The sequence below is a fragment of the Petromyzon marinus genome, chromosome 76 (assembly GCF_048934315.1).
Source record: "Petromyzon marinus isolate PM22_M1 ecotype Great Lakes invasive population chromosome 76, UKy_Petmar_22M1.pri1.0, whole genome shotgun sequence".
In the NCBI taxonomy this organism is placed as follows: Eukaryota; Metazoa; Chordata; class Hyperoartia; order Petromyzontiformes; family Petromyzontidae; genus Petromyzon; species Petromyzon marinus.
The window spans coordinates 2639067-2664944 of record NC_133742.1 but is presented as its reverse complement, the minus strand read 5'-3'; the positions used below and the strand labels follow the sequence as shown (position 1 = coordinate 2664944).

The window sequence follows — 25878 nt, the reverse complement described above, 5'->3', positions numbered from 1 at the left end:
GAGTGAGTGAGTGGAGTTTATATGATCTACCCCTGTTCTACAGAGTGAGTGGAGTTTGTATGATCTCCTCCTGTTCTACAGAGTGAGTGAGTGGAGTTTGTATGATCTCCCCCTGTTCTACAGAGTGAGTGGAGCTTGTATGATCTCCCCCTGTTCTACAGATTGAGTGGAGTTTGTGTGATCTCCCCCTGTTCTACAGAGTGAGTGGGTGGAGTTTGTGTGATCTCCCTCTGTTCTACACAGTGAGTGAGTGGAGTTTGTATGATCTCCCCCTGTTCTACAGAGTGAGTGAGTGGCGTTTTTATGATCTCCCCCTGTTCTACAGAGTGAGTGAGTGGAGTTTGTATGATCTTCCTCTGTTCTACAGAATGAGTGAGTGGAGTTTGTATGATCTCCCTCTGTTCTACAGAGTGAGTGAGTGGAGTTTATATGATCTGCCCCTGTTCTACAGAGTGAGTCGAGTTTGTATGATCTCCTCCTGTTCTACAGAGTGAGTGGAGTTTGTATGATCTCCCCCTGTTCTACAGAGTGAGTGGAGTTTGTATGATCTCCCCCTGTTCTACAGAGTGAGTGGAGTTTGTGTGATCTCCCCCTGTTCTACAGAGTGAGTGAGTGGAGTTTGTATGATCTCCCCCTGTTCTACAGAGTGAGTGAGTGGAGTTTGTATGATCTCCCCCTGTTATACAGAGTGTTTGGAGTTTGTGTGATCGCCCCCTGTTCTACAGAGTGAGTGAGTGGAGTTTGTGTGATCTCCCCCTGTTCTACAGAGTGAGTGAGTGGAGTTTGTATGATCTCCCCCTGTTCTACAGAGTGAGTGGAGTTTGTATGATCTCCCCCTGTTCTACAGAGTGAGTGAGTGGGTTTAGTATGATCTCTCCCTGTTCTACAGAGTCAGTGGAGTTTGTATGATCTCCCCCTGTTCTACAGAGTGAGTGAGTGCAGTGTCTATGATCTCTCCCTGTTCTACAGAGTGAGTGGAGTTTGTATTATCTCCCCCTGTTCTACAGAGTGAGTGAGTGGAGTTTGTATGATCTCCCTCTGTTCTACAGAGTAAGTGAGTGGAGTTTGTATGATGTCACCGTGTTCTACAGAGTGAGTGGAGTTTGTACGATCTTGCCCCTGTTCTACAGAGTGAGTGGAGTTTGTATGATCTCCCCCTGTTCTACAGAGCGAGTGAGTGGAGTTTGTGTGATCTCCCCCTGTTCTACAGAGTGAGTGAGTGAGTGGAGTTTGTATGATCTCCCCCTGTTCTAGAGAGCGAGTGAGTGGAGTTTGTGTGATCTCCCCCTGTTCTACAGAGTGAGTGAGTGGAGTTTGTATGATCTCCCCCTGTTCTACACAGTGAGTGGAGTTTGTATGAACTCCCCCTGTTCTACAGAGTGAGTGAGTGGAGTTTGTATGATCTCCCCCTGTTCTACAGAGTGAGTGAGTAGAGTTTGTATGATCTCCCCCTGTTCTACATAGTGAGTGAGTGGAGTTTGTATGATCTCCCCCTGTTCTACAGAGTGAGTGAGTGGAGTTTGTATGATCTCCCCCTGTTCTACAGAGTGAGTGGAGTTTGTATGATCTCCTCCTGTTCTACAGAGCGAGTGAGTGGAGTTTGTGTGATCTCCCCCTGTTCTACAGAGTGAGTGAGTTGAGTTTGTATGATCTCACCCTGTTCTACAGAGTGAGTGGAGTTTGTATGATTTCCCCTGTTCTACAGAGTGAGTGAGTGGAGTTAGAATGATCTCTCCCTGTTCTACAGAGTGAGTGGAGTTTGTATGATCTCCCCCTGTTCTACAGAGTGAGTGAGTGGAGTTTGTATGATCTATCCCTGTTCTACAGAGTGAGTGGAGTTTGTATGATCTGCCCGTTTTCTACAGAGTGAGTGAGTGGTGTTTGTATGATCTCTCCCTGTTCTACAGAGTGAGTGGAGTTTGTATTATCTCCCCCTGTTCTACAGAGTGAGTGAGTGGAGTTTGTATGATCTCCCCCTGTTCTACAGAGTGAGTGAGTAGAGTTGTATGATCTCCCCCTGTTCTACAGAGTGAGTGAGTGGAGTTTGTATGATCTCCCCCTGTTCTACAGAGTGAGTGGAGTTTGTATGATCTCCCCCTGTTCTACAGAGTGAGTGAGTGGAGTTTGTATGATCTCTCCCTGTTCTACAGAGTGAGTGGAGTTTGTATGATCTTGCCCCTGTTCTACAGAGTGAGTGGAGTTTGTATGATCTCCCCCTGTTCTACAGAGCGAGTGAGTGGATTTTGTGTGATCTCCCCCTGTTCTACAGAGTGAGTGAGTGGAGTTTGTATGATCGCCCCCTGTTCTACAGAGCGAGTGAGTGGAGTTTGTATGATCTCCCCCTGTTCTACAGAGTGAGTGGAGTTTGTATGATTTCCCCCTGTTCTACAGAGTGAGTGGAGTTTGTATGATCTCCCCCTGTTCTACAGAGTGAGTGGAGTTTGTATGATCTCCCCCTGTTCTACAGAGTGAGTGAGTGGAGTTTGTGTGATCTCCCCCTGTTCTACACAGGAAGTGAGTGGAGTTTGTATGATCTCCCACTGTTCTACACAGGAAGTGAGTGGAGTTTGTATGATCTCCCACTATTCTAGAGAGTGGGTGGAGTTTGTATGATCTCCCCCTGTTCTACACAGTGAGTGAGTGGAGTTTGTATGATCTCCCCCTGTTCTACAGATTGAGTGGAGTTTGTGTGATCTCCCCCTGTTCTATAGAGTAAGTGAGTGGAGTTTGTGTGATCTCTCCATGTTCTACAGAGTGAGTGGAGTTTGTGTGATCTCCCCCTGTTCTACAGAGTGAGTGAGTGGAGTTTGTGTGATCTCCCCCTGTTCTACACAGTGAGTGAGTGGAGTTTGTGTGATCTCCCCCTGTTCTACAGAGTAAGTGAGTGGAGTTTGTATGATCTCCCACTGTTCTACACAGTGAGTGAGTAGAGTTTGTATGATCTCCCCCTGTTCTACAGAGTGAGTGAGTGGAGTTTGTATGATCTCCCCCTGTTCTACAGAGTGAGTGGAGTTTGGATGATCTCCCTCTGTTCTACAGAGTAAGTGAGTGGAGTTTGTATGAGGTCACCCTGTTCTACAGAGTGAGTGGAGTTTGTATGATCTTGCCCCTGTTCTACAGAGTGAGTGGAGATTGTATGATCTCCCCCTGTTCTATAGAGTGAGTGAGTGGAGTTTGTATGATCTCCCCCTGTTCTACAGAGTGAGTGAGTGGAGTTTATATGATCTCCCCCTGTTCTACAGAGTGAATGAGTGGAGTTTGTATGATTTCCCCCTGTTCTACAGAGTGAGTGGAGTTTGTATGATCTCCCCCTGTTCTACAGAGTGAGTGGAGTTTGTATGATCTCCCCCTGTTCTACAGAGTGAGTGAGTGGAGTTTGTGTGATCTCCACCTGTTCTACACAGTGAATGGAGTTTGTGTGAATTTGTCCACTCTTCTTACCACAACCATCAACACTTTCACCAGTCTTACGCTTCGGAGACACAACGATAGTGGCGACCCAGGCAGAAATGCTGGGAATTATGGGTAATCACACTCGAACAACGAGGTTGAACTTGCGACCTCTCGTTTACGTGACAACCCTTGCTAGTTGGCTGTGTCGGGTGGTGGCGGGTTTAACGACACAACATTTATATATTAACGCGATCTAACCACCCCAAAAAAACCCCCTCTATCATTGATGATATTGGTCGCGAAAGCCTTCGTGTTAAAATGATTTGTTCGTATCTGCTGAATGTTCAAACGTTCGTAAGTAGTGGAGTCCCTGTACGTAAAAGTATCGTTATAAATTGTTACGTTTTCATGATTGTAAAGCGAAAGTGGAATGTACGTATAACCTTGAATTATGATGACGTGTCCTTAATTTTTTTGAACAGGCAACTGGTAATAGGGGAAAGGGGGTGTTCATATCTCTAAACGTCCGTAAGTGGAAAGCGTCCCTGGTAACGTCATTCTGACTTTGGATTCTTCCACCACCCACCCATCTCACCCACCCATCCCAATTCCTCCACCCACCCCTCCACCCACCCATCCACCCACCCCTCCACCCACCCATCCACCCACCCCTCCACCCACCCATCTCACCCACCCATCTCACCCACCCATCCCAATCCCTCCACCCACCCCTCCACCCACCCACCCATCCAAATCCATCCACCCACCCCTCCACCCACCCATCCACCCACCCCTCCACCCACCCATCCACCCACCCCTCCACCCACCCCTCCACCCACCCATTCACCCACCCATCCCAATCCCTCCACCCACCCCTCCACCCACCCATCCCAATCCCTCCACCCACCCCTCCACCCACCCATCCACCCACCCCAATCCCTCCACCCACCCCTCCACCCACCCCTCCACCCACCCATCTACCCACCCATCTACCCACCCATCCACCCACCCATCCCAATCCCTCCACCCACCCCTCCACCCACCCCTCCACCCACCCCTTCACCCACCCATCCACCCACCCATCCCAATCCCTCCACCCACCCCTCCACCCACCCCTCCACCCACCCATCCACCCACCCATCCCAATCCCTCCACCCACCCCTCCACCCACCCATCCACCCACCCATCCCAATCCCTCCACCCACCCACCCACCCACCCCTCCACCCACCCATCCCAATCCCTCCACCCACCCACCCCTCCACCCACCCATCTCACCCACCCCTCCACCCACCCATCCCAATCCCTCCACCCATCCCTCCCACCCACCCCTCCACCCACCCCTCCCACCCACCCCTCCACCCACCCCTTCACCCACCCCTCCACCCATTCCTCCACCCACCCATCCACCCACCCATCCCAATCCCTCCACCCACCCCTCCACCCACCCATCTCACCCACCCATCTCACGCACCCATCCCAATCCCTCCACCCACCCCTCCACCCACCCCTCCACCCACCCCTTCACCCACCCATCCACCCACCCATCCCAATCCCTCCACCCACCCCTCCACCCACCCCTCCACCCACCCCTTCACCCACCCCTCCACCCACCCATCCCAATCCCTCCACCCACCCCTCCACCCACCCCTTCACCCACCCATCCACCCACCCATCCCAATCCCTCCACCCACCCCTCCACCCACCCCTCCACCCACCCCTTCACCCACCCCTCCACCCACCCATCCCAATCCCTCCACCCACCCCTCCCACCCACCCCTTCACCCACCCATCCACCCACCCACCCACCCCTCCACCCACCCATCCCAATCCCTCCACCCACCCCTCCACCCACCCCTCCACCCACCCCTTCACCCACCCCTCCACCCACCCATCCCAATCCCTCCACCCACCCCTCCCACCCACCCCTTCACCCACCCCTCCACCCACCCCTTCACCCACCCCTCCACCCACCCATCCCAATCCCTCCACCCACCCCTCCACCCACCCCTCCACCCACCCCTTCACCCACCCATCCCACCCACCCATCCACCCACCCATCCCAATCCCTCCACCCACCCCTCCATCCACTCCTTCACCCACCCATCCCAATCCCTCCACCCACCCCTCCACCCATCCCTCCACCCACCCCTCCACCCCTCCCACCCACCCCTCCACCCACCCCTCCCACCCACCCCTCCACCCCCCCCTCCACCACCCCTCCCACCCCCACCCCCCACCCCAGGCACATACTCTCGCATCTCCGTCACATTCTCGCTGCGCAGGGAGATTGGGTTCTACGTCATCCAGATCTACGCTCCCAGCTCGCTCATCGTGGTGGTCTCGTGGCTCTCCTCCTGGATGAAGACTCAGGCGATGGTGGCGCGCGTGGCGCTGGGCATCACCACGGTGCTCACCATGACCACGCAGATCAGCGGCTCGCGTTTCTCCCTGCCCAAGGTGATTGGTGGGGGGAGATGGTGGGTGGTGTGGGTGGGTGGGTGGGTGGGTGGGTGAGTGGGTGGGGATGATGCGTGAAGAACCCCCTAGCTGCCGGGCAGTTTCAGGCGGTCGCCCTCTGGCAACAACGGAGGGACAGGGGAGCGACGCTCACAACAATGAGCCAACGTAGCGAGTTGGCACAGTAGGGGGCACAGGGGGTGGTGGTGGTGGTGGTGGTGTTGGTGATGGTGGTGGTGGTTGTGGTGGTGGTGGTGGTGGTTGTGGTGGTGGTGGTGGTGGTGAATCTACCGGTCATCTTAGTCGACCCATGGCACCTGCAGGGTCTGTCCTGAAACCTCCTCCTGCACCTAGCCTGCCACAGTAGTGGGGTACAGGTGGTGGTGCATCTACCACTCATCTCAGTCAGCCAACCCATGGCACCTGCAGGGTCTGTCCCGTGACCTCCTCCTGCACCAAGCCTGGCACAGTAGGGGGGTACAGGTGGTGGTGGTGGTGGTGGTGCATCTACCGGTCATCTCAGTCAGCCAACCCATGGCACCTGCTGGGTCTGTTCCGTGACCTCCTCCTTCACCTAGCCTGGCACAGTAGGGGATACAGGTGGTGGTGGTGGTGAATCTACCGGTCAGTCGACCCATGGCACCCGCTGGGTCTGTTCCGTGACCTCCTCCTGCACCTAGCCTGGCACAGTAGGGGGGGTACAGGTGGTGCATCTACCACTCATCTCAGTCAGCCAACCCATGGCACCTGCAGGGTCTGTTCCGTGACCTCCTCCTGCACCTAGCCTGGCACAGTAGGGAGGGGTACAGGTGGTGCATCTACCGGTCATCTCAGTCAGCCAACCCATGGCAACCTGCTGGGTCTGTCCTGAAACCTCCTCCTGCACCAAGCCTACGAACCCGGCGACCTTCGTTCAATTCCCACTCGCGGGCAACATCGGTGACGATGATGCGAACCGGTCCCGTCGCCCCGTGCCCCCAGCTCTCCTACATCACGGCCATGGACATCTGGATGACCACGTGCCTGGTGTTCGTCTTCTCCGCCCTGCTCGAGTCCGTGCTGGTCGCCGTGCTCGAACAGAGGGACGGAAAAGCAGTAGTAGCAGCAGCAGCAGCAAAGCAGCAGGTGTCTGCACGTCAGGTGAAGCAATCGTTTCATCAGCAGCAGCATCAGCAGAATCAGCAGAATCATCAGCATCATCATCATCATCGTCGTCGGCAGCATCATGAGCAGAATCATCATCATCAGCAGCAGCAGCAGCAGGTGTCTGCACGTCAGGTGAAGCAATCGTTTCATCAGCAGCAGCATCAGCAGAATCAGCAGAATCATCATCATCATAATCATCGTCGGCAGAATCATGAGCAGAATCATCAGCAGCAGCAGCAGCAGCAGGTGTCTGCATGTCAGGTGAAGCAATCGTTTCATCATCAGCAGCAGCATTATCAGCAGAATCAGCATCAGCAGAATCATCAGCATCATCATCATCATCATCGGCAGCATCATGTGCAGAATCATCATCGGCAAAATCATCATCATCAGCAGCAGCATCATCAGCAGCATCATGTGCAGCATCATCATCGGCAAAATCATCATCAGCAGCAGCAGCATCATCAGCAGCATCATCATCAGCAGCAGCAGCATCATCATCATCAGCAGCAGCAGCATCATCATCAGCAGCAGCATCAGCAGCATCATCATCATCGGCAGCATCATGAGCAGAATCATCATCAGCAAAATCATCATCAGCAGCAGCATCATCATCAGCAGCATCAGCATCATCAGCAGCAGCAGCAGCAAAATCATCAGCAGCATCGGCAGAATCAGCAGCATCATCGGCAGAATCATCATCATCATCAGCAGCATCAGCAGCATCATCGTCAGCAGCATCATCATCATCAGCAGCAGCAGCATCATCAGCAGAATCAGCATCAGCAGAATCATCAGCATCATCATCGGCAGCATCATGAGCAGAATCATCATAGGCAGAATCATCATCAGCAGCAGCAGCAACAGCAGCAGCATCATCATCATCAGCAGCAGCAGCATCATCAGCATCATCATCGGCAGCATCATGAGCAGAATCAGCATCAGCCGAATCATCATCAGCAGCATCGGCAGCATCATGAGCAGAATCATCATCGGCAAAATCATCATCAGCAGCATCATCATCATCAGCAACAGCAGCAGCATCAGCATCATCATCATCGGCAGAATCAGCATCAGCAGAATCATGATCATCATCATCGGCAGCATCATGAGCATCGTCATCATCAGCAGCATCATCAGCAGAATCAGCATTAGCAAAATCATCATCATCAGCAGCAGCAGCAGCATCATCATCATCAGCAGAATCTACATCAGCAGAATTATCAGCATCATGATCATCCGCAGCATCATGAGCAGAATCATCATCGGCAAAATCATCATCATCAGCAGCATCATCATCAGCAGCAGCATCATCAGCAGCAGCATCATCATCAGCAGCAGCAGCTGCATCATCAGCAGAATCAGCATCAGCAGAATCATCATCAGCAGCAGCATCATCATAAGAAGCATCAGCAGCAAAATCATCATCATCAGCAGCATCATCATCAGAAGCATCAGCAGCAAAATCATCATCATCAGCAGCATCATAATCAGAAGCATCAGCATCATCACCATCATCAGTAGCAGCATCATCATCATAAGCATCAGCATCATCATCACCAGCAGCATCATCAGCAGCATCATCAGCAGCATCATCATCATCAGCAGCAGAATCAGCATCAGCAGAATCATCATCATCATCATCGGCAGCATCATGAGCAGAATCAGCATCAGCCGAATCATCATCAGCAGCATCGGCAGCATCATGAGCAGAATCATCATCGGCAAAATCATCATCAGCAGCATCATCATCATCAGCAACAGCAGCAGCATCAGCATCATCATCATCGGCAGAATCAGCATCAGCAGAATCATGATCATCATCATCGGCAGCATCATGAGCATCGTCATCATCAGCAGCATCATCAGCAGAATCAGCATTAGCAAAATCATCATCATCAGCAGCAGCAGCAGCATCATCATCATCAGCAGAATCTACATCAGCAGAATTATCAGCATCATGATCATCCGCAGCATCATGAGCAGAATCATCATCGGCAAAATCATCATCATCAGCAGCATCATCATCAGCAGCAGCATCATCAGCAGCAGCATCATCATCAGCAGCAGCAGCTGCATCATCAGCAGAATCAGCATCAGCAGAATCATCATCAGCAGCAGCATCATCATAAGAAGCATCAGCAGCAAAATCATCATCATCAGCAGCATCATCATCAGAAGCATCAGCAGCAAAATCATCATCATCAGCAGCATCATAATCAGAAGCATCAGCATCATCACCATCATCAGTAGCAGCATCATCATCATAAGCATCAGCATCATCATCACCAGCAGCATCATCAGCAGCATCATCAGCAGCATCATCATCATCAGCAGCAGAATCAGCATCAGCAGAATCATCATCATCATCATCGGCAGCATCATGAGCAGAATCATCAGCAAAATCATCAGCAGCAGCATCATCAGCAGCAGCTTCAGCAGCAGCATCATCAGCAGCAGCAGCATCAGCAACAGCAGCATCATCAGCAACAGCAGCATCAGCAGCATAATCATCAACATCAGCAGCATCATCAGCAGCAAAATCATCAGCAGCAGCATCATCAGCAGCATCATCATCATCACTATCAGCAGCAGCATCAGCAGCAGCATCATCATCACCAGCAGCAGCATCATCAGCATCATCATCATCAGCAGCATCAGCAGCATCAGCAGCAGCAGCAGCAGCATCATCATCATCAGCAGCATCATCAGCAGAATCGGCATCAGCAGAATCATCAGCATCATCATCATCGGCAGCATCATGAGCAGAATCATCATCGGCAGAATCATCATCATCATCATCAGCAGCATCATCATCAGCAGCAACAACAGCAGCAGCATCATCAGCAGCAGCATCATCATCATCATCGGAAGAATCAGCATCAGCAGAATCATGAGCATCATCATCATCGGCAGCATCATGAGCAGAATCATCATCAGCAGCATCATCAGCATCATCATCATCAGCAGCATCATCAGCATCATCATCATCATCATCATCGGCAGCATCATGAGCAGCATCATCATCAGTAGCATCATCGGCATCATCATGAGCAGCATCATGAGCAGCAGCATCATCATCAGCAGCATCATCATCAGCATCATCAGCATCATCATCAGCATCGTCATCATCATCGGCATCATCATGAGCAGCATCATGAGCAGCATCATCATCATCAGCATCATCATCATCAGCATCAACATCATCGGCATCATCATGAGCAGCATCATGAGCAGCAGCATCATCATCAGCAGCATCATCAGCATCATTATCAGCATCATCATCATCATCGGCATCATCATGAGCAGCATCATGAGCAGCAGCATCATCATCATCAGCATCATCATCAGCATCATCATCATCATCGGCAGCATCATGAGCAGCATCATGAGCAGCATCAACAGCAGCATAATCATCATCAGCATCATCAGCATCATCATCGGCAGCATCATGAGCAGCATCATCATGATCATCATCATCAGCAGCAGCATCAGCATCATCATCAGCATCATGAGCATCATCATCATCAGCATCATCATCAGCATCATCATCAGCATCATCATCAGCATCATCATCAGCATCATCATCAGCATCATCATCAGCATCATCATCTCCCCCCCTCCCCCGTGTGTCCCGGGTGAGCGAGCAGGAATGGTCGGAGCAGGCGGCCCGTCTGGACGCCGCCTCCCGTGTTGGCTTGCCCGTCTCTTTCGCCCTCTTCAACCTCCACTATTGGCTGCTGTTCTACGTGGCCCTGCAGCGTTGACGATTTCGCTGGACAGGGGCGGGCGGTGTCTCCCTCCCTCTCTCCCTCCCTCTCTCCCTCTCTGTGTCCCGGGCCTCCCCTCCCCACTCCCCCTAGGTCGACTCGGCCTCACACGAGTCACCCGGTGCGGTGTGTCGGTAAAAATCGCAAAAAGGGGGAGACAAAGGCGGCCGGGCGTGGTGCCGCTGGACACCCACCAAACCTCTGTGTGTGCCACAGTGCCGGTAGCCTTCATAGACGCTGCTGCTGCTGCTGCTACTAACAGCACTTGCCGCTACAGTCTGTTAGAGGCTACACGGGGGACCTTTGTCTGTGTCTACCTTCATAGACGCTGCTGCTGCTACTCGCTACTCACAGCACTTGCCCCTACAGCCTGCTAGAGGCTACCCGGGCGACCTTTGTCTGTGTCTACCTTCATAGGTGCTCGCTAACAGCACTTGCCCCTACAGTCTGCTAGAGGCTACACGGGGGACCTTTGTCTGTGTCTACCTTCATAGGTGCTGCTCGCTAACAGCACTTGCCCCTGCAGTCTGTTAGAGGCTACACGGGGGACCTTTGTCTGTGTCTACCTTCATAGACGCTGCTACTCGCTACTAACAGCACTTGCCTCTGCAGTCTGTTAGAGGCTACACGGGGGACCTTTGTCTGTGTCTACCTTCCTAGACGCTGCTGCTGCTACTCGCTACTAACAGCACTTGCCCCTGCAGCTTGCTAGAGGCTACACGGGGGACTTTTGTCTGTGTCTACCTTCATAGACGCTGCTGCTGCTACTCGCTACTAACAGCACTTGCCCCTACAGCCTGCTAGAGGCTACACGGGGGACCTTTGTCTGTGTCTACCTTCATAGGTGCTGCTGCTACTCGCTACTCACAGCACTTGCCCCTGCAGTCTGTTAGAGGCTACACGGGGGACCTTTGTCTGTGTCTACCTTCATAGGTGCTCGCTAACAGCACTTGCCCCTACAGTCTGCTAGAGGCTACACGGGGGACCTTTGTCTGTGTCTACCTTCATAGACGCTGCTGCTGCTACTCGCTACTCACAGCACTTGCCCCTACAGCCTGCTAGAGGCTACACGGGGGACCTTTGTCTGTGTCTACCTTAATAGATGCTCGCTAACAGCACTTGCCCCTTCAGTCTGTTAGAGGCTACACGGGGGACCTTTGTCTGTATCTACCTTAATAGGTGCTCGCTAACAGCACTTGCCCCTGCAGTCTGTTAGAGGCTACACGGGGGACCTTTGTCTGTGTCTACCTTAATAGGTGCTCGCTAACAGCACTTGCCCCTACAGCCTGCTAGAGGCTACACGGGGGACCTTTGTCTGTGTTTACCTTCGTAGACGCTGCTGCTGCTACTCGCTACTCACAGCACTTGCTCCTACAGCCTCCTAGAGGCTACACGGGGGACCTTTGTCTGTGTCTACCTTCATAGACGCTGCTCGCTAACAGCACTTGCCCCTACAGCCTGCTAGAGGCTACACGGGGGACCTTTGTCTGTGTCTACCTTCATAGAAACTGCTGGTGTACAGGGTCCCGTTCACCGCCAGATCGGCCTACAAACTAAAACCGAGATTTTTGGGTTCTTTGTACCACAAATGACGGTGGCTTTTGTGTCAAAGTGCTCATCGTAGGTACCCGTGTGTGGCCCACGCAGATCGTGATTCCTCGCGAAAATGTTTCCGTTTGGTGTGTGAACATCCAAACGTAACTTGTGCTTCATTATGAGACCTCCTTTGCCAGAAACAAGATATAGTAATAGGTTTTACCCTTTTAACTGGCACAAAAACTGACACCTTTATTCAAGGCATCATGTTTGCAATAACCACAACACAAGCAGTCAAAATGCACGCAGGGTGTAAAACATCTTTCCGTATTTTGACGATTTCGTGTGTCCGTGTGGGAATGTTCCACGCACATTCTTAGCAGTAGCAGGTGGGAAACACCCCAGTTGGGTTGAATTGTGAGTGCAGGATTGTGTGTGTGTGTGTTGTTAGGATGTTGGGAGGATTGTGTATGTGTGTGTGTGTTGTTAGGATGTTTGGAGGATTGTGTATGTGTGTGTGTTGTTAGGCTGTTGGGGGGATTGTTTGTGTGTGTTGTTAGGCTGTTAGGGGATTGTGTGTGTGTGTGTTGTCAGGCTGTTTGGAGGATTGTGTATGTGTGTGTGTTGTTAGGCTGTTTGGAGGATTGTGTATGTGTGTGTGTTGTTAGGCTGTTGGGGGATTGTGTGTGTATGTGTGTTGTTAGGCTGTTAGGGGATTGTGTGTGTGTGTGTGTTGTCAGGCTGTTAGGGGATTGTGTGTGTGGGTGTTGTCAGGCTGTTGGGGGATTGTGTGTGTGTTGTCAGGCTGTTGGGGGATTGTGTGTGTGTGTGTTGTCAGGCTGTTGGGGGTTGTGTGTGTGTGTTGTCAGGCTGTTAGGGGATTGTGTGTGTGTGTTGTCAGGCTGTTAGGGGTTGTGTGTGTGTGTTGTTAGGCTGTTAGGGGGTTGTGTGTGTGTGTTGTCAGGCTGTTAGGGGTTGTGTGTGTGTGTTGTCAGGCTGTTAGGGGTTGTGTGTGTGTTGTCAGGCTGTTGGGGGATTGTGTGTGTGTGTGTTGTCAGGCTGTAGGGGGTTGTGTGTGTTGTCAGGCTGTTAGGGGTTTTGTGTGTGTGTGTGTTGTCAGACTGTAGGGGGATTGTGTGTGTGTGTGTTGTCAGGCTGTTGGGGGGTTGTGTGTGTGTTGTCAGGCTGTTAGGGGGTTGTGTATGTGTGTGTGTTGTCAGGCTGTTAGGGGTTGTGTGTGTGTGTGATGTCAGACTGTAGGGGGATTGTGTGTGTGTGTGTGTGTTGTCAGGCTGTTGGGGGATTGTGTGTGTGTGTTGTCAGGCTGTTAGGGGGATTGTGTGTGTGTGTGTGTTGTTAGGCTGTTAGGGGGACTGTGTGTGTGTTGTCAGGCTGTTAGGGGACTGTGTGTGTGTGTGTTGTCAGGCTGTTGGGGGGATTGTTTGTGTGTGTTGTCAGGCTGTTGGGGGGAGTGTGTGTGTGTGTGTTGTCAGGCTGTTAGGGGACTGTGTGTGTGTGTTGTCAGGCTGTTGGGGGGAGTGTGTGTGTGTGTGTTGTCAGGATGTTGGGGGGAGTGTGTGTGTGTGTTGTTAGGCTGTTGGGGGGATTGTGTGTGTGTGTGTTGTTAGGCTGTTGGGACGATTGTGTGTGTGTGTGTTGTTAGGCTGTTGGGGGATTGTGTGTGTGTGTTGTCAGGCTGTTAGGGGGGTTGTGTGTCTGTGAGTTGTCAGGCTGTTAGGGGGGTTGTGTGTGTGTTGTCAGGCTGTTAGGGGGGGTTGTGTGTGTGTTGTCAGGCTGTTAGGGGACTGTGTGTGTGTGTTGTCAGGCTGTTAGGGGACTGTGTGTGTTGTCAGGCTGTAGGGGGTTGTGTGTGTGTGTGTGTTGTCAGGCTGTAGGGGGTTGTGTGTGTGTGTGTGTTGTCAGGCTGTTGGGGGGGAGTGTGTGTGTGTGTTGTCAGGCTGTTGGGGGATTGTGTGTGTGTGTGTGTTGTCAGGCTGTTGGGGGATTGTGTGTGTGTGTGTTGTCAGGCTGTTAGGGGGTTGTGTGTGTTGTCAGGCTGTTGGGAGGATTGTGTATGTGTTATCAGGCTGTTGGGGAACTGTGTGTGTGTGTTGTCAGGCTGTTAGGGGTTGTGTGTGTGTGTTGTTAGGCTGTTAGGGGGTTGTGTGTGTGTGTTGTCAGGCTGTTAGGGGTTGTGTGTGTGTGTGTTGTCAGGCTGTTAGGGGTTGTGTGTGTGTGTTGTCAGGCTGTTAGGGGTTGTGTGTGTGTGTGTTGTCAGGCTGTTAGGGGGTTGTGTGTGTGTGTTGTCAGGCTGTTAGGGGTTGTGTGTGTGTGTGTGTGTTGTCAGGCTGTTGGGGGATTGTGTGTGTGTGTTGTCAGGCTGTAGGGGGTTGTGTGTGTGTTGTCAGGCTGTTAGGGGTTGTGTGTGTGTTGTCAGACTGTAGGGGGATTGTGTGTGTGTGTTGTCAGGCTGTTGGGGGCTTGTGTGTGTGTTGTCAGGCTGTTGGGGGGAGTGTGTGTGTGTTGTTAGGCTGTTGGGGGGATTGTGTGCGTGTGTGTTGTCAGGCTGTTAGGGGGTTGTGTGTCTGTGCGTTGTCAGGCTGTTAGGGGGGTTGTGTGTGTGTTGTCAGGCTGTTAGGGGGGGTTGTGTGTGTGTTGTCAGGCTGTTAGGGGACTGTGTGTGTGTGTTGTCAGGCTGTTAGGGGACTGTGTGTGTTGTCAGGCTGTAGGGGGTTGTGTGTGTGTGTGTGTGTTGTCAGGCTGTAGGGGGTTGTGTGTGTGTGTGTTGTCAGGCTGTTGGGGGGGAGTGTGTGTGTTGTCAGGCTGTTGGGGGATTGTGTGTGTGTGTGTGTTGTCAGGCTGTTGGGGGATTGTGTGTGTGTGTGTGTTGTCAGGCTGTTAGGGGGTTGTGTGTGTTGTCAGGCTGTTGGGAGGATTGTGTATGTGTTATCAGGCTGTTGGGGGACTGTGTGTGTGTGTTGTCAGGCTGTTAGGGGTTGTGTGTGTGTGTTGTTAGGCTGTTAGGGGGTTGTGTGTGTGTGTTGTCAGGCTGTTAGGGGTTGTGTGTGTGTGTGTTGTCAGGCTGTTAGGGGTTGTGTGTGTGTGTGTTGTCAGGCTGTTAGGGGTTGTGTGTGTGTGTGTTGTCAGGCTGTTGGGGGATTGTGTGTGTGTGTTGTCAGGCTGTAGGGGGTTGTGTGTGTGTTGTCAGGCTGTTAGGGGTTGTGTGTGTGTGTTGTCAGACTGTAGGGGGATTGTGTGTGTGTGTTGTCAGGCTGTTGGGGGGAGTGTGTGTGTGTGTTGTCAGGCTGTTAGGGGACTGTGTGTGTGTGTTGTCAGGCTGTTGGGGGGAGTGTGTGTGTGTGTGTTGTCAGGCTGTTGGGGGGAGTGTGTGTGTGTTGTTAGGCTGTTGGGGGGATTGTGTGTGTGTGTTGTTAGGCTGTTGGGACGATTGTGTGCGTGTGTGTTGTTAGGCTGTTGGGGGATTGTGTATGTGTGTGTTGTCAGGCTGTTATGGGGGTTGTTTGTGTGTTGTCAGGCCGTTAGGGGACTGTGTGTGTGTGTTGTCAGGCTGTTAGGGGGGGGTTGTGTGTGTGTTGTCAGGCTGTTAGGGGACTGTGTGTGTGTGTGTTGTCAGGCTGTTAGGGGACTGTGTGTGTGTGTGTTGTCAGGCTGTTAGGGGGTTGTGTGTGTGTGTTGTCAGGCTGTTAGGGGGCTGTGTGTGTGTGTTTTCAGGCTGTTGGGGGATTGTGTGTGTGTGTTGTCAGGCTGTTGGGGGATTGTGTGTGTGTGTGTTGTCAGACTGTTGGTGGGAGTGTGTGTGTTGTCAGGCTGTTGGGGGATTGTGTGTGTGTGTTGTCAAGCTGTTGGGGGATTGTGTGTGTGTGTTGTCAGGCTGTTGGGGGAGTGTGTATGTGTGTGTGTTGTCAGGCTGTAGGGGATTGTGTGTGTGTGTGTTGTCAGGCTGTTGGGGGGTTGTGTGTGTGTGTGTTGTTAGGCTGTTGGTGGGAGCTATTTGTTCCGTTGTTGAGAGTGTGATGAGTGCACGCTTTGTATGTGGTCCTTGCCACCAGGCCACAACAAAGTTACACATACTGCTTGTTGTTGTTGTTGTGTGCAGTTTGTTGTCCTTCGACCCCCACCACCGATTAACATACACTATACTACACTACACTATACACTACACTATACACTACACTATACACTACTACACTATACACTACTACACTATACACTACTACACTATACACTACACTATACACTACACTATACACTACACTACTACACTATACACTACACTATACACTACATTATACACTACACTATACACTACTACACTATACACTACACTATACACTACACTATACACTACACGATACACTACACTATACACTACATTATACACTACACTATACACTACACTATACACTACACTATACACTACACGATACACTACACTATACACTACACTATACACTACACTATACACTACACTATACACTACACTACACTATACACTACACACTACACTATACACTACACTACACACTATACACTACACACTATACACTACACTATACACTACACTACACTCTACACTACACTATACACTACACTATACACTACACTACACACTACACTACACACTATACACTACACTATACACTACACTATACACTACACTATTATACACTATACACTACACTATTATACACTACACCGCTATACTACTATACACTACACCACACTGTTATACACTACACAATACACTACACTATACACTACTATACAATAAGCTATACACTACACTATACACTACGCTGTACACTACACTATACACTACTACACTATACACTACACTATACACTACACTATACACTACACTATACACTACACTACACACTACACTATACACTACACTACACACTACACTATACACTACACTATACACTATACCACACTATTATACACTAAACTATACACTACACACTACACTATACACTACACTATACACTACACTAGTATACATTACACTATACACTACACTACACACTACACTATACACTACACTACACCACTATACTACTATACACTACACTGTACACTACACTACAATACACTACACTGTACACTACACTACACACTACACTATACATTACACTACACCACTATACTACTATACACTACACTATACACTACACTACTATTCTACTATACACTACACTACTATATACTACACTATACACTACACTACTATACTACTATATACTACACTATACACTACACTACACACTACACTATACACTACACTATACACTACACTACACTATACACTACACTACACACTACACTATACACTACACTATATACTACACTACACACTACACTACACTATACACTACACTATACACTACACTATTATACACTACACCGGTATACTACTATACACTACACAACACTGTTATACACTACACAATACACTACACAATACACTACACTATACACTACACTATACACTGTTATATACTATACACTACACTATGCACTACATTACACCGCTATACTACTATACACTACACTATACACTACACTATACACTACACTACACACTACACTATACACTACACTACACACTACACCTCACTGTTATACACTACACTGTACACTACACCATACACTACTCTATACACTACACTATACATTACACTATACACTACACTACACACTACAATATACACTACACTACACCACTATACTACTATACACTACACTGCACACTACACTACAATACACTAAACTATACACTACACACTACACTATACATTACACTACACCACTATACTACTACACACTACACTATACACTACACTACTATACTACTATACACTACACTACTATACTACTATATACTACACTATACACTACACACTACACTACTATACTACTATACACTACACTACTATACTACTATATACTACACTATACACTACACTACTTTACTACACATTACATTACACTATACACTGCACACTACACTACTATACTACTATATACTACACTATACACTACACACTACACTATACACTGCACACTACACTACTATACTACTATATACTACACTATACACTACACTACTTTACTACACATTACATTACACTATACACTGCACACTACACTACTATACTACTATATACTACACTATACACTACACACTACACTATACACTGCACACTACACTACTATACTACTATATACTACACTATACACTACACTACTTTACTACACATTACACTACACTATACACTGCACACTACACTACTATACTACTATATACTACACTATACACTACACTACTTTACTACACATTACACTACACTATACACTACACTACTACATTTAGAACTAATTTCTCTATAACCGCTTGTTCTTGTTGATTTGTTGTGTTTAAATTTCGATTTAAAGCTTTCGTGACTGCAAGGATTAATCTTCTTTGGTTCTTTCGGTAAAGTCACCACGACCCTCTAGACTACGCTATTATATACTACTGTACCACTATAGTTTAGTAGTACTTTACACTACACTATATACTACACTATACACTACTATACACTACACTATACACTACTATAAATTACACTACACACTACACTATACACAACACTATACACTATACACTACTATAAATTACACTACACACTACACTACACACAACACTATACACTACTATAAATTACACTACACACTACACTACACTACTATAAATTACACTACACACTACACTACACTATACACAACACTATTCACTACGATAAATTACACTACACACTGCACTACACTATACACAACACTATACACTACTATAAATTACACTACACACTACACTACACTATACACAACACTATACACTACTATAAATTACACTACACACTACACTACTATAAATTACACTACACACTACACTACACACAACACTATACACTACTATAAATTACACTACACACTGCACTACACTATACACAACACTATACACTACTATAAATTACACTACACACTGCACTACACTATACACAACAGTATACACTACTATAAATTACACTACACACTGCACTACACTATACACAACACTATACACTACTATAAATTACACTACACACTACACTACACTATACACAACACTATACACTACTATAAATTACACTACACACTGCACTACACTATACACAACACTATACTCTACTATAAATTACACTACACTACACTATACACAACACTATACACTACTATAAATTACACTACACTACACACTACACAACACTATACACTACTATAAATTACACTACACACTACACTACACACAACACTATACACTACTATAAATTACACTACACATTGCACTACACTATACACAACACTATACACTACTATAAATTACACTACACACAACACTATACACTACTATAAATTACACTACTTTGCTACATTGAGAACTAATTTCTATAGAACTGCTAGTTGTTGTTGTTGTGTTTAGCTTGTTGCCATTGGCTTGCACCTCCTATGAGCGCGGTTGGCTACGTACGGTGCGAAAGAAATCCAACATACACTCACACCCATACATACGTGTGGGCATTCCTCGATTTGCGAACTCCCCAATTTACGAACGTTCGACTTTCACGACCTTTGAATTACCTGTGAGCCAATCAGGTGCGAGGACCAGAGCGTGGTGGGTTAATGTATTCATATAAATTGCAATGGATCTCTATCATTGGTTGCGTTATTCACAGTTTGTAAGCATACATAATGTACGTACATTGCTCATGCACGTTACGTGACTCATATTTACGTGATCTAACAACCCCCCCCCCTCCTTCCACCGCCCCCCCAAAAAAACCTATACTATGGATAATATTGGTCGAAAAAGCCTACTATGACTACTACATGTTAAACTGAAATTTGGGCAAGCTATAAGCCTGGTAACAGATGAGGAGAGTATATCCTTAGCTCTTTCGGTAAAGTCACGTTGAAGGGAAACAATAAAATAATAAAAAATATATATTATTGTTTCCCTTCAACGTGATTTTACCGAAAGAGCTAAGAATATGAATTACTGCAGTCAAGAAAGCTTTAAATCAAGATTAGGAGAGCTTTATTATCGCAGTGACTCCTCTTAAGAATGAGTTAGGTTCAAGCGGTATGTTCGTAAGTCGATGTGTTCGCAAGTTCAACTTTACTTCCTGGCAATTCCAAACGCAATATACGGAATGTACACTAAACAGGGGGGATAGCGTTAAAGATTGTAGAATCTCCTGCAGCTGTAGATGCCGCTGGTTCTCTACGTGGTGCAGATGTAGATGCTACTGGTTCGTCACGTTCTACAGATATAGATGCCACTGGTTCTTCACGTTCTGTAGATGTAGATGCCACTGGTTCTTCACGTTCTGCAGATGTAGATGCCACTGGTTCTTCACGTTCTGCAGATGTACATGCCACTGGTTCTTCACGTTCTGCAGATATAAATGCCACTGGTTCTTCACGTTCTGCAGATGTAGATGCCACTGGTTCTTCACGTTCTGTAGATGTAGATGCCACTGGTTCTTCACGTTCTGCAGATATAAATGCCACTGGTTCTTCACGTTCTGCAGATGTAGATGCCACTGGTTCTTCACGTTCTGCAGATGTAGATACCACTGGTTCTTCACGTTCTGCAGATGTAGATGCCACTGGTTCTTCACGTTCTGCAGATGTAGATGCCACTGGTTCTTCACGTTCTGCAGATGTAGATACCACTGGTTCTTCACGTTCTGCAGATGTAGATGCCACTGGTTCTTCACGTTCTGCAGATGTAGATGCCACTGGTTCTTCACATTCTGCAGATGTAGGTGCCACTGGTTCTTCACGTTCTGCAGATATAAATGCCACTGGTTCTTCACGTACTGTAGATGTAGATGCCACCATCGACATCTATTGCACGACAGTTTAACTTATGACTCGGTTCGAACAGGCAAGTGGACATACGGTACAGGTTTGTTTGTATCTCTGAAAGTTCGTAAGTCGAATGTTCATAAGTAGAGGAGTCCCTGTAATCCAGAGTGTGAATCTACAGAACAAGCACCAATTACATGTGCAGCTGACACTCCTCTCACCAACACGCTGAGACAGGCAAGGTTCAAGTTAATTTATTTCACCTCAGTAACACACAAAGCTCCCTCCATCCACAGCTCTCTCCTTCATCCACAGCTCTCTCCTTCATCCACAGCTCCCTCCTTCATCCACAGCTCCTTCCTTCATCCACTGCTCCCTCCTTCATCCACAGCTCCCTCCTTCATCCACAGCTCCTTCCTTCATCCACTGCTCCCTCCTTCATCCACAGCTCCGTCCTTCATCCACAGCTCCCTCCGTCATCCACAGCTCTCTCCTTCATCCACAGCTCTCTCCTTCATCCACAGCTCCCTCCTTCATCCACAGCTCTCTCCTTCATCCACAGCTCTCTCCTTCATCCACAGCTCCCTCCTTCATCCACAGCTCTCTCCTTCATCCACAGCTCTCTCCTTCATCCACAGCTCCCATCCTTCATCCACAGCTCCCTCCTTCATCCACAGCTCCCTCCTTCATCCACAGCTCTCTCCTTCATCCACAGCTCTCTCCTTCATCCACAGCGCCCTCCTTCATCCACAGCTCCCTCCTTCATCCACAGCTCTCTCCTTCATCCACAGCTCTCTCCTTCATCCACAGCGCCCTCCTTCATCCACAGCTCCCTCCTTCACCCACAGCTCTCTCCGTCATCCACAGCTCTCTCCTTCATCCACAGCTCCCTCCTTCATCCACAGCTCTCTCCCATCCATCCTCCATCGTGCTGTTATCTCTCCCATTTTCTCCCCCTTGTCACCTCATCTGAAGTGGCCGATCACATATCATCATATCTCGGACCACGTGTCCTCGCCATGTACCATCACGGTCGTTTTTTTTGTTTTGCTTCGGTGTTACCACGAAGGCCGAGCGAGAAAGTGGGTGCCGTGGAATTCATACAGAAGGGTCGAGAAGCACTGCCTTTTAGGGTTACGCTGTAAATCTACCAAACGCCCTGCTTCGGCAGGGAGAGCATGCAAACTCCACACAGGACAACGACAACGAAAAGAGAGATGGAGCACCCGAATCGGCAATCAAACTCGGGTCAATGGTTGCAGGCAAGTCACGAGCGTCAGCACTCCCGCCACCCAGCTAGCTGCGGCCATGGTGGCTTGAGGAGATGTCAACTACCTCGCCTGGTTTGCGGGAGGTCGTGGATTGGATCCCGATCCTGACCGCCTGCTGTATATTTGGAGTTTGCATGTCCCTCTATATGTGTTGCGTCTCTATGGATCCCCCGAACAGCCTGACCGTTGAGGAAAGTGCTGTTAGTGAGCACCTATGAAGGCCAGAACAGCACACGAGGGGGTCGGGTGGCCAGCACCACGCCCGGCCGCCTTTGTCTCCCCAGTTGCGATGCTTACACACCACACCACGTACTCATTTGAGGCTGAGTCGACCTAGGGGCGAGGCCCAAGACCGGTTCAGATAATCGTCACCGGTGTTGGCTGTGAGCGGGTAATCAAACTCGGGTCGCCGGGTTCGTAGTGCAGCGTAGCGCTAACCTCTACACTACTGCTCCCCACAAAAAAAAAACACACACACCACACACACCACACCACACACACACACCACACACACCACACACACACGGAGACAACAGCCGTGGCGGCTAGGAGATGTTAACTACCTCGCCTGGTACGCAAGAGTTCGTGGCTTCGATCTCGACCCTGACCACGCCTGCTGCATATTTGAGGTCTGCGTCTCTCGCTGTCCATCCACGTTGGTGGTGGCATGGATTGTTTTTTTCCCTCGTGGTTCTCCAGTTTGTTCCCCTTCGCATTAAGAATCAACGTCGCGCTTGTGGAGAGTAATTGGCTCCTGCTTACGCATTCCCACGCGGCGACGACGACAATACCCCCAACTTTGTTGAGCCGCTGCCGCTTGCGAGAGGTCCCTTCTAAGAGCTGTACAGCCACAATGGGCCTTACCCGGTAAAAATAAACAAAATAGCAGACAGTAGGACATATTGGTTGGGCCTTTCGGTAAGAGTCACGTGCATCGGTTCAACGAAAAATGACCGAAAAAGCGACGAGGTTTCGATCGCCACGCAAGTGGACGTCACGGGCCTCTCTTCGTTCAGCCTGATGACGAGCGCTCGCGTTGCGACCGAAACTTCGTCGTCAATCTTATCGTTACGTTCTTTGAACATGTCCACGTGACTTTACCGTGAGGCCCAAAGAACATTGAATTGCTGCAGTCACGAAAGCTTTAAGTCAAGACTTGGTTAGTCGTACCGGTAGACTCTCGATTTTCTGCGCTAATGATGGGGAGGGTGGCCGCAGATAATGAAACATCACGGGTAATCCAACAATATAATAATTTCCCACGGATCTCTATGCCAGAAACCACTAATGTAGGTGCACATTAGCAATCGATAATGCGCAGACGCAGTAATAATAACCCTTTCCTGCTTCCTCGCAGAAGAGTGGGTGATAGCAGAGCCACAGCCAATCAGCATCAATCAAACTCCGCCCACTGAGTGGATGATAGCAGAGCCACAGCCAATCAGCATCAATCAAACTCCACCCACTGAGTGGATGAAGGCAGAGCTACAGCCAATCAACATCAATCAAACTCCGCCCACTGAGTGGATGAGAGCAGAGCTACAGCCAATCAACATCAATCAAACTCAGCCCACTGAGTGGATGACAGCAGAGCCACAGCCAATCAACATCAATCAAACTCCGCCCACTGAGTGGATGAAGGCAGAGCCACAGCCAATCAGCATCAATCAAACTCCGCCCACTGAGTGGATGAGAGCAGAGCTACAGCCAATCAACATCAATCAAACTCAGCCCACTGAGTGGATGACAGCAGAGCCACAGCCAATCAACATCAATCAAACTTTGCCCCACTGTTGTAAAGATACTACAACCACTGTATTGTAGAGGCGATCACACGGATTTTGGATTAACCGGAGCAACATTTGCTAGGTTTAACGCACGTGTGACGTGTAATAGCACATTTCCAAGAGTAACAGATCTATAAACGTTTTTTAGGTCATTAATTTGGTATTGAAGGAAAAATGCCCGACCCTAATCTCGCTTTTCTTATTTCTTATTCATGCTCCGATCATGGTCCCTGTGTTCACAATCTCTATCATCCATCACTACCCCCCCCCTGCCCCCCCCAAACCCTCGCTGTGCTCAATCACGTTTCCACTCCTTCTCCCGCCTGGCTCCACCTCCATTGGAATAATCAACAACAGATACACACAGACACACAGACAGACAACAACAACCGCCATTTTCCACTAACTGGCGATGACGTCACCACGGCGCTCGTGCCAGGCTAGGTGCACTTCAAGGCCACGTGAAGTTTCAAATGCCCACTGGCAGGAGGCCACGGGACAGACCCAACAGGTGCCATGGGTTGACTGACTGATACGACTGGCTGATGCACCACCTGTGCCTCCGACTGTACCATGTGGAGTGCGAATAAACGTGTGCCTCCCTTGAGACTCTTGTTTTCGCTTCAATAGCGTAGATCGCGTCAAAATTTAAACGTGTTGTTAAACCCCTCACCACCCGACACAGCCAACTAGTAAGGGTTTCAATTTTGATTTAAAGCTTTCGTGACTGCAGTAATTCATATTCTTAGTTTTTTCGGTAAAGTCACGTTGAAGGGAAACAACAAAATATATATAAAACAATAAAAAAATTCTCACGACGTTTCGACCATAACTCAAACGGTCGTCTTCAGGTGTGTTGGTTTGCATAAATTTATTTTTAAACGGCACATTTATTTATTTATAAAAAAACGTTAGCGCCACGCGCAACGATTTGGCAGTTTATTTAGGACTAGTCCATCTATATTCTGAAAAGAGGAGGGGGGAGACTAAATGTTTTATAATGTATGCTGTCTGAAAGCCACTGTAAGCGTGAACAATCAATTAAGACCTGAAATGGTTTATCAAATCTTTCCAATGATTGCTAAGATAGAATCCATCTTCTCGGTTGAAATTGTCTCTGTGCTTGTATATGTGGATAGCCTCATGAACGAATCTCTCATGGTAGCCAGATGGCTACCATCTAACATTTTTTTATAAATAAGTAAATGTGCCGTTTAAAAATAAATGTATGCAAACCAACACACCTGAAGACGACCGTTTGAGTTATGGTCGAAACGTCGTGAGAATTTTTTTTATTGTTTTATATATATTTTATTATTATTTTGTTGTTTCCCTTCAACATGACTTTACCGAAAAAAAACTAAGAATATAAGTAAGGGTTTGTCACGTCAACAGAACGTGGCCAATTCGTCACTAGCACAGCGCACCGGTGTGTTGGAGAACAAAGCCACAACATTTGCAATCTGAGCAACGACGTTTCGCCAGAAATCACAACCAGCTTCATCAGGCGACAGCCAGATTCGTGGCTTTGCTCTCCAATACACCGGTGTGCTGTGCTAGCAACGAATTGGCCACGTTCTGTTTACGTGAAAACTCCTACC

General features: G+C 48.7%; 2 protein-coding genes across 4 annotated transcripts in view; both read left to right on the top strand.

The window, feature by feature from the left end:
* The window catches only part of LOC116957538 (glycine receptor subunit alpha-1-like), a 57630-nt gene extending 37568 nt beyond the window's left edge, over positions 1–20062 (top strand). For all 3 annotated transcript variants that reach the window (XM_032979753.2, XM_032979754.2, XM_032979755.2), the window contains exons 9-11: positions 5637–5851; positions 6833–6991; positions 10648–20062. In XM_032979753.2, coding sequence (XP_032835644.1) covers positions 5637–5851; positions 6833–6991; positions 10648–10764 — 491 coding nt within the window. In that variant the 3' untranslated portion in view covers positions 10765–20062. The remainder of the gene's footprint in view (positions 1–5636; positions 5852–6832; positions 6992–10647) is intronic.
* Positions 1–25878, top strand: part of LOC116957550 (uncharacterized) — a 453026-nt gene that overhangs the window by 122263 nt on the left and 304885 nt on the right. The window lies entirely within an intron of this gene.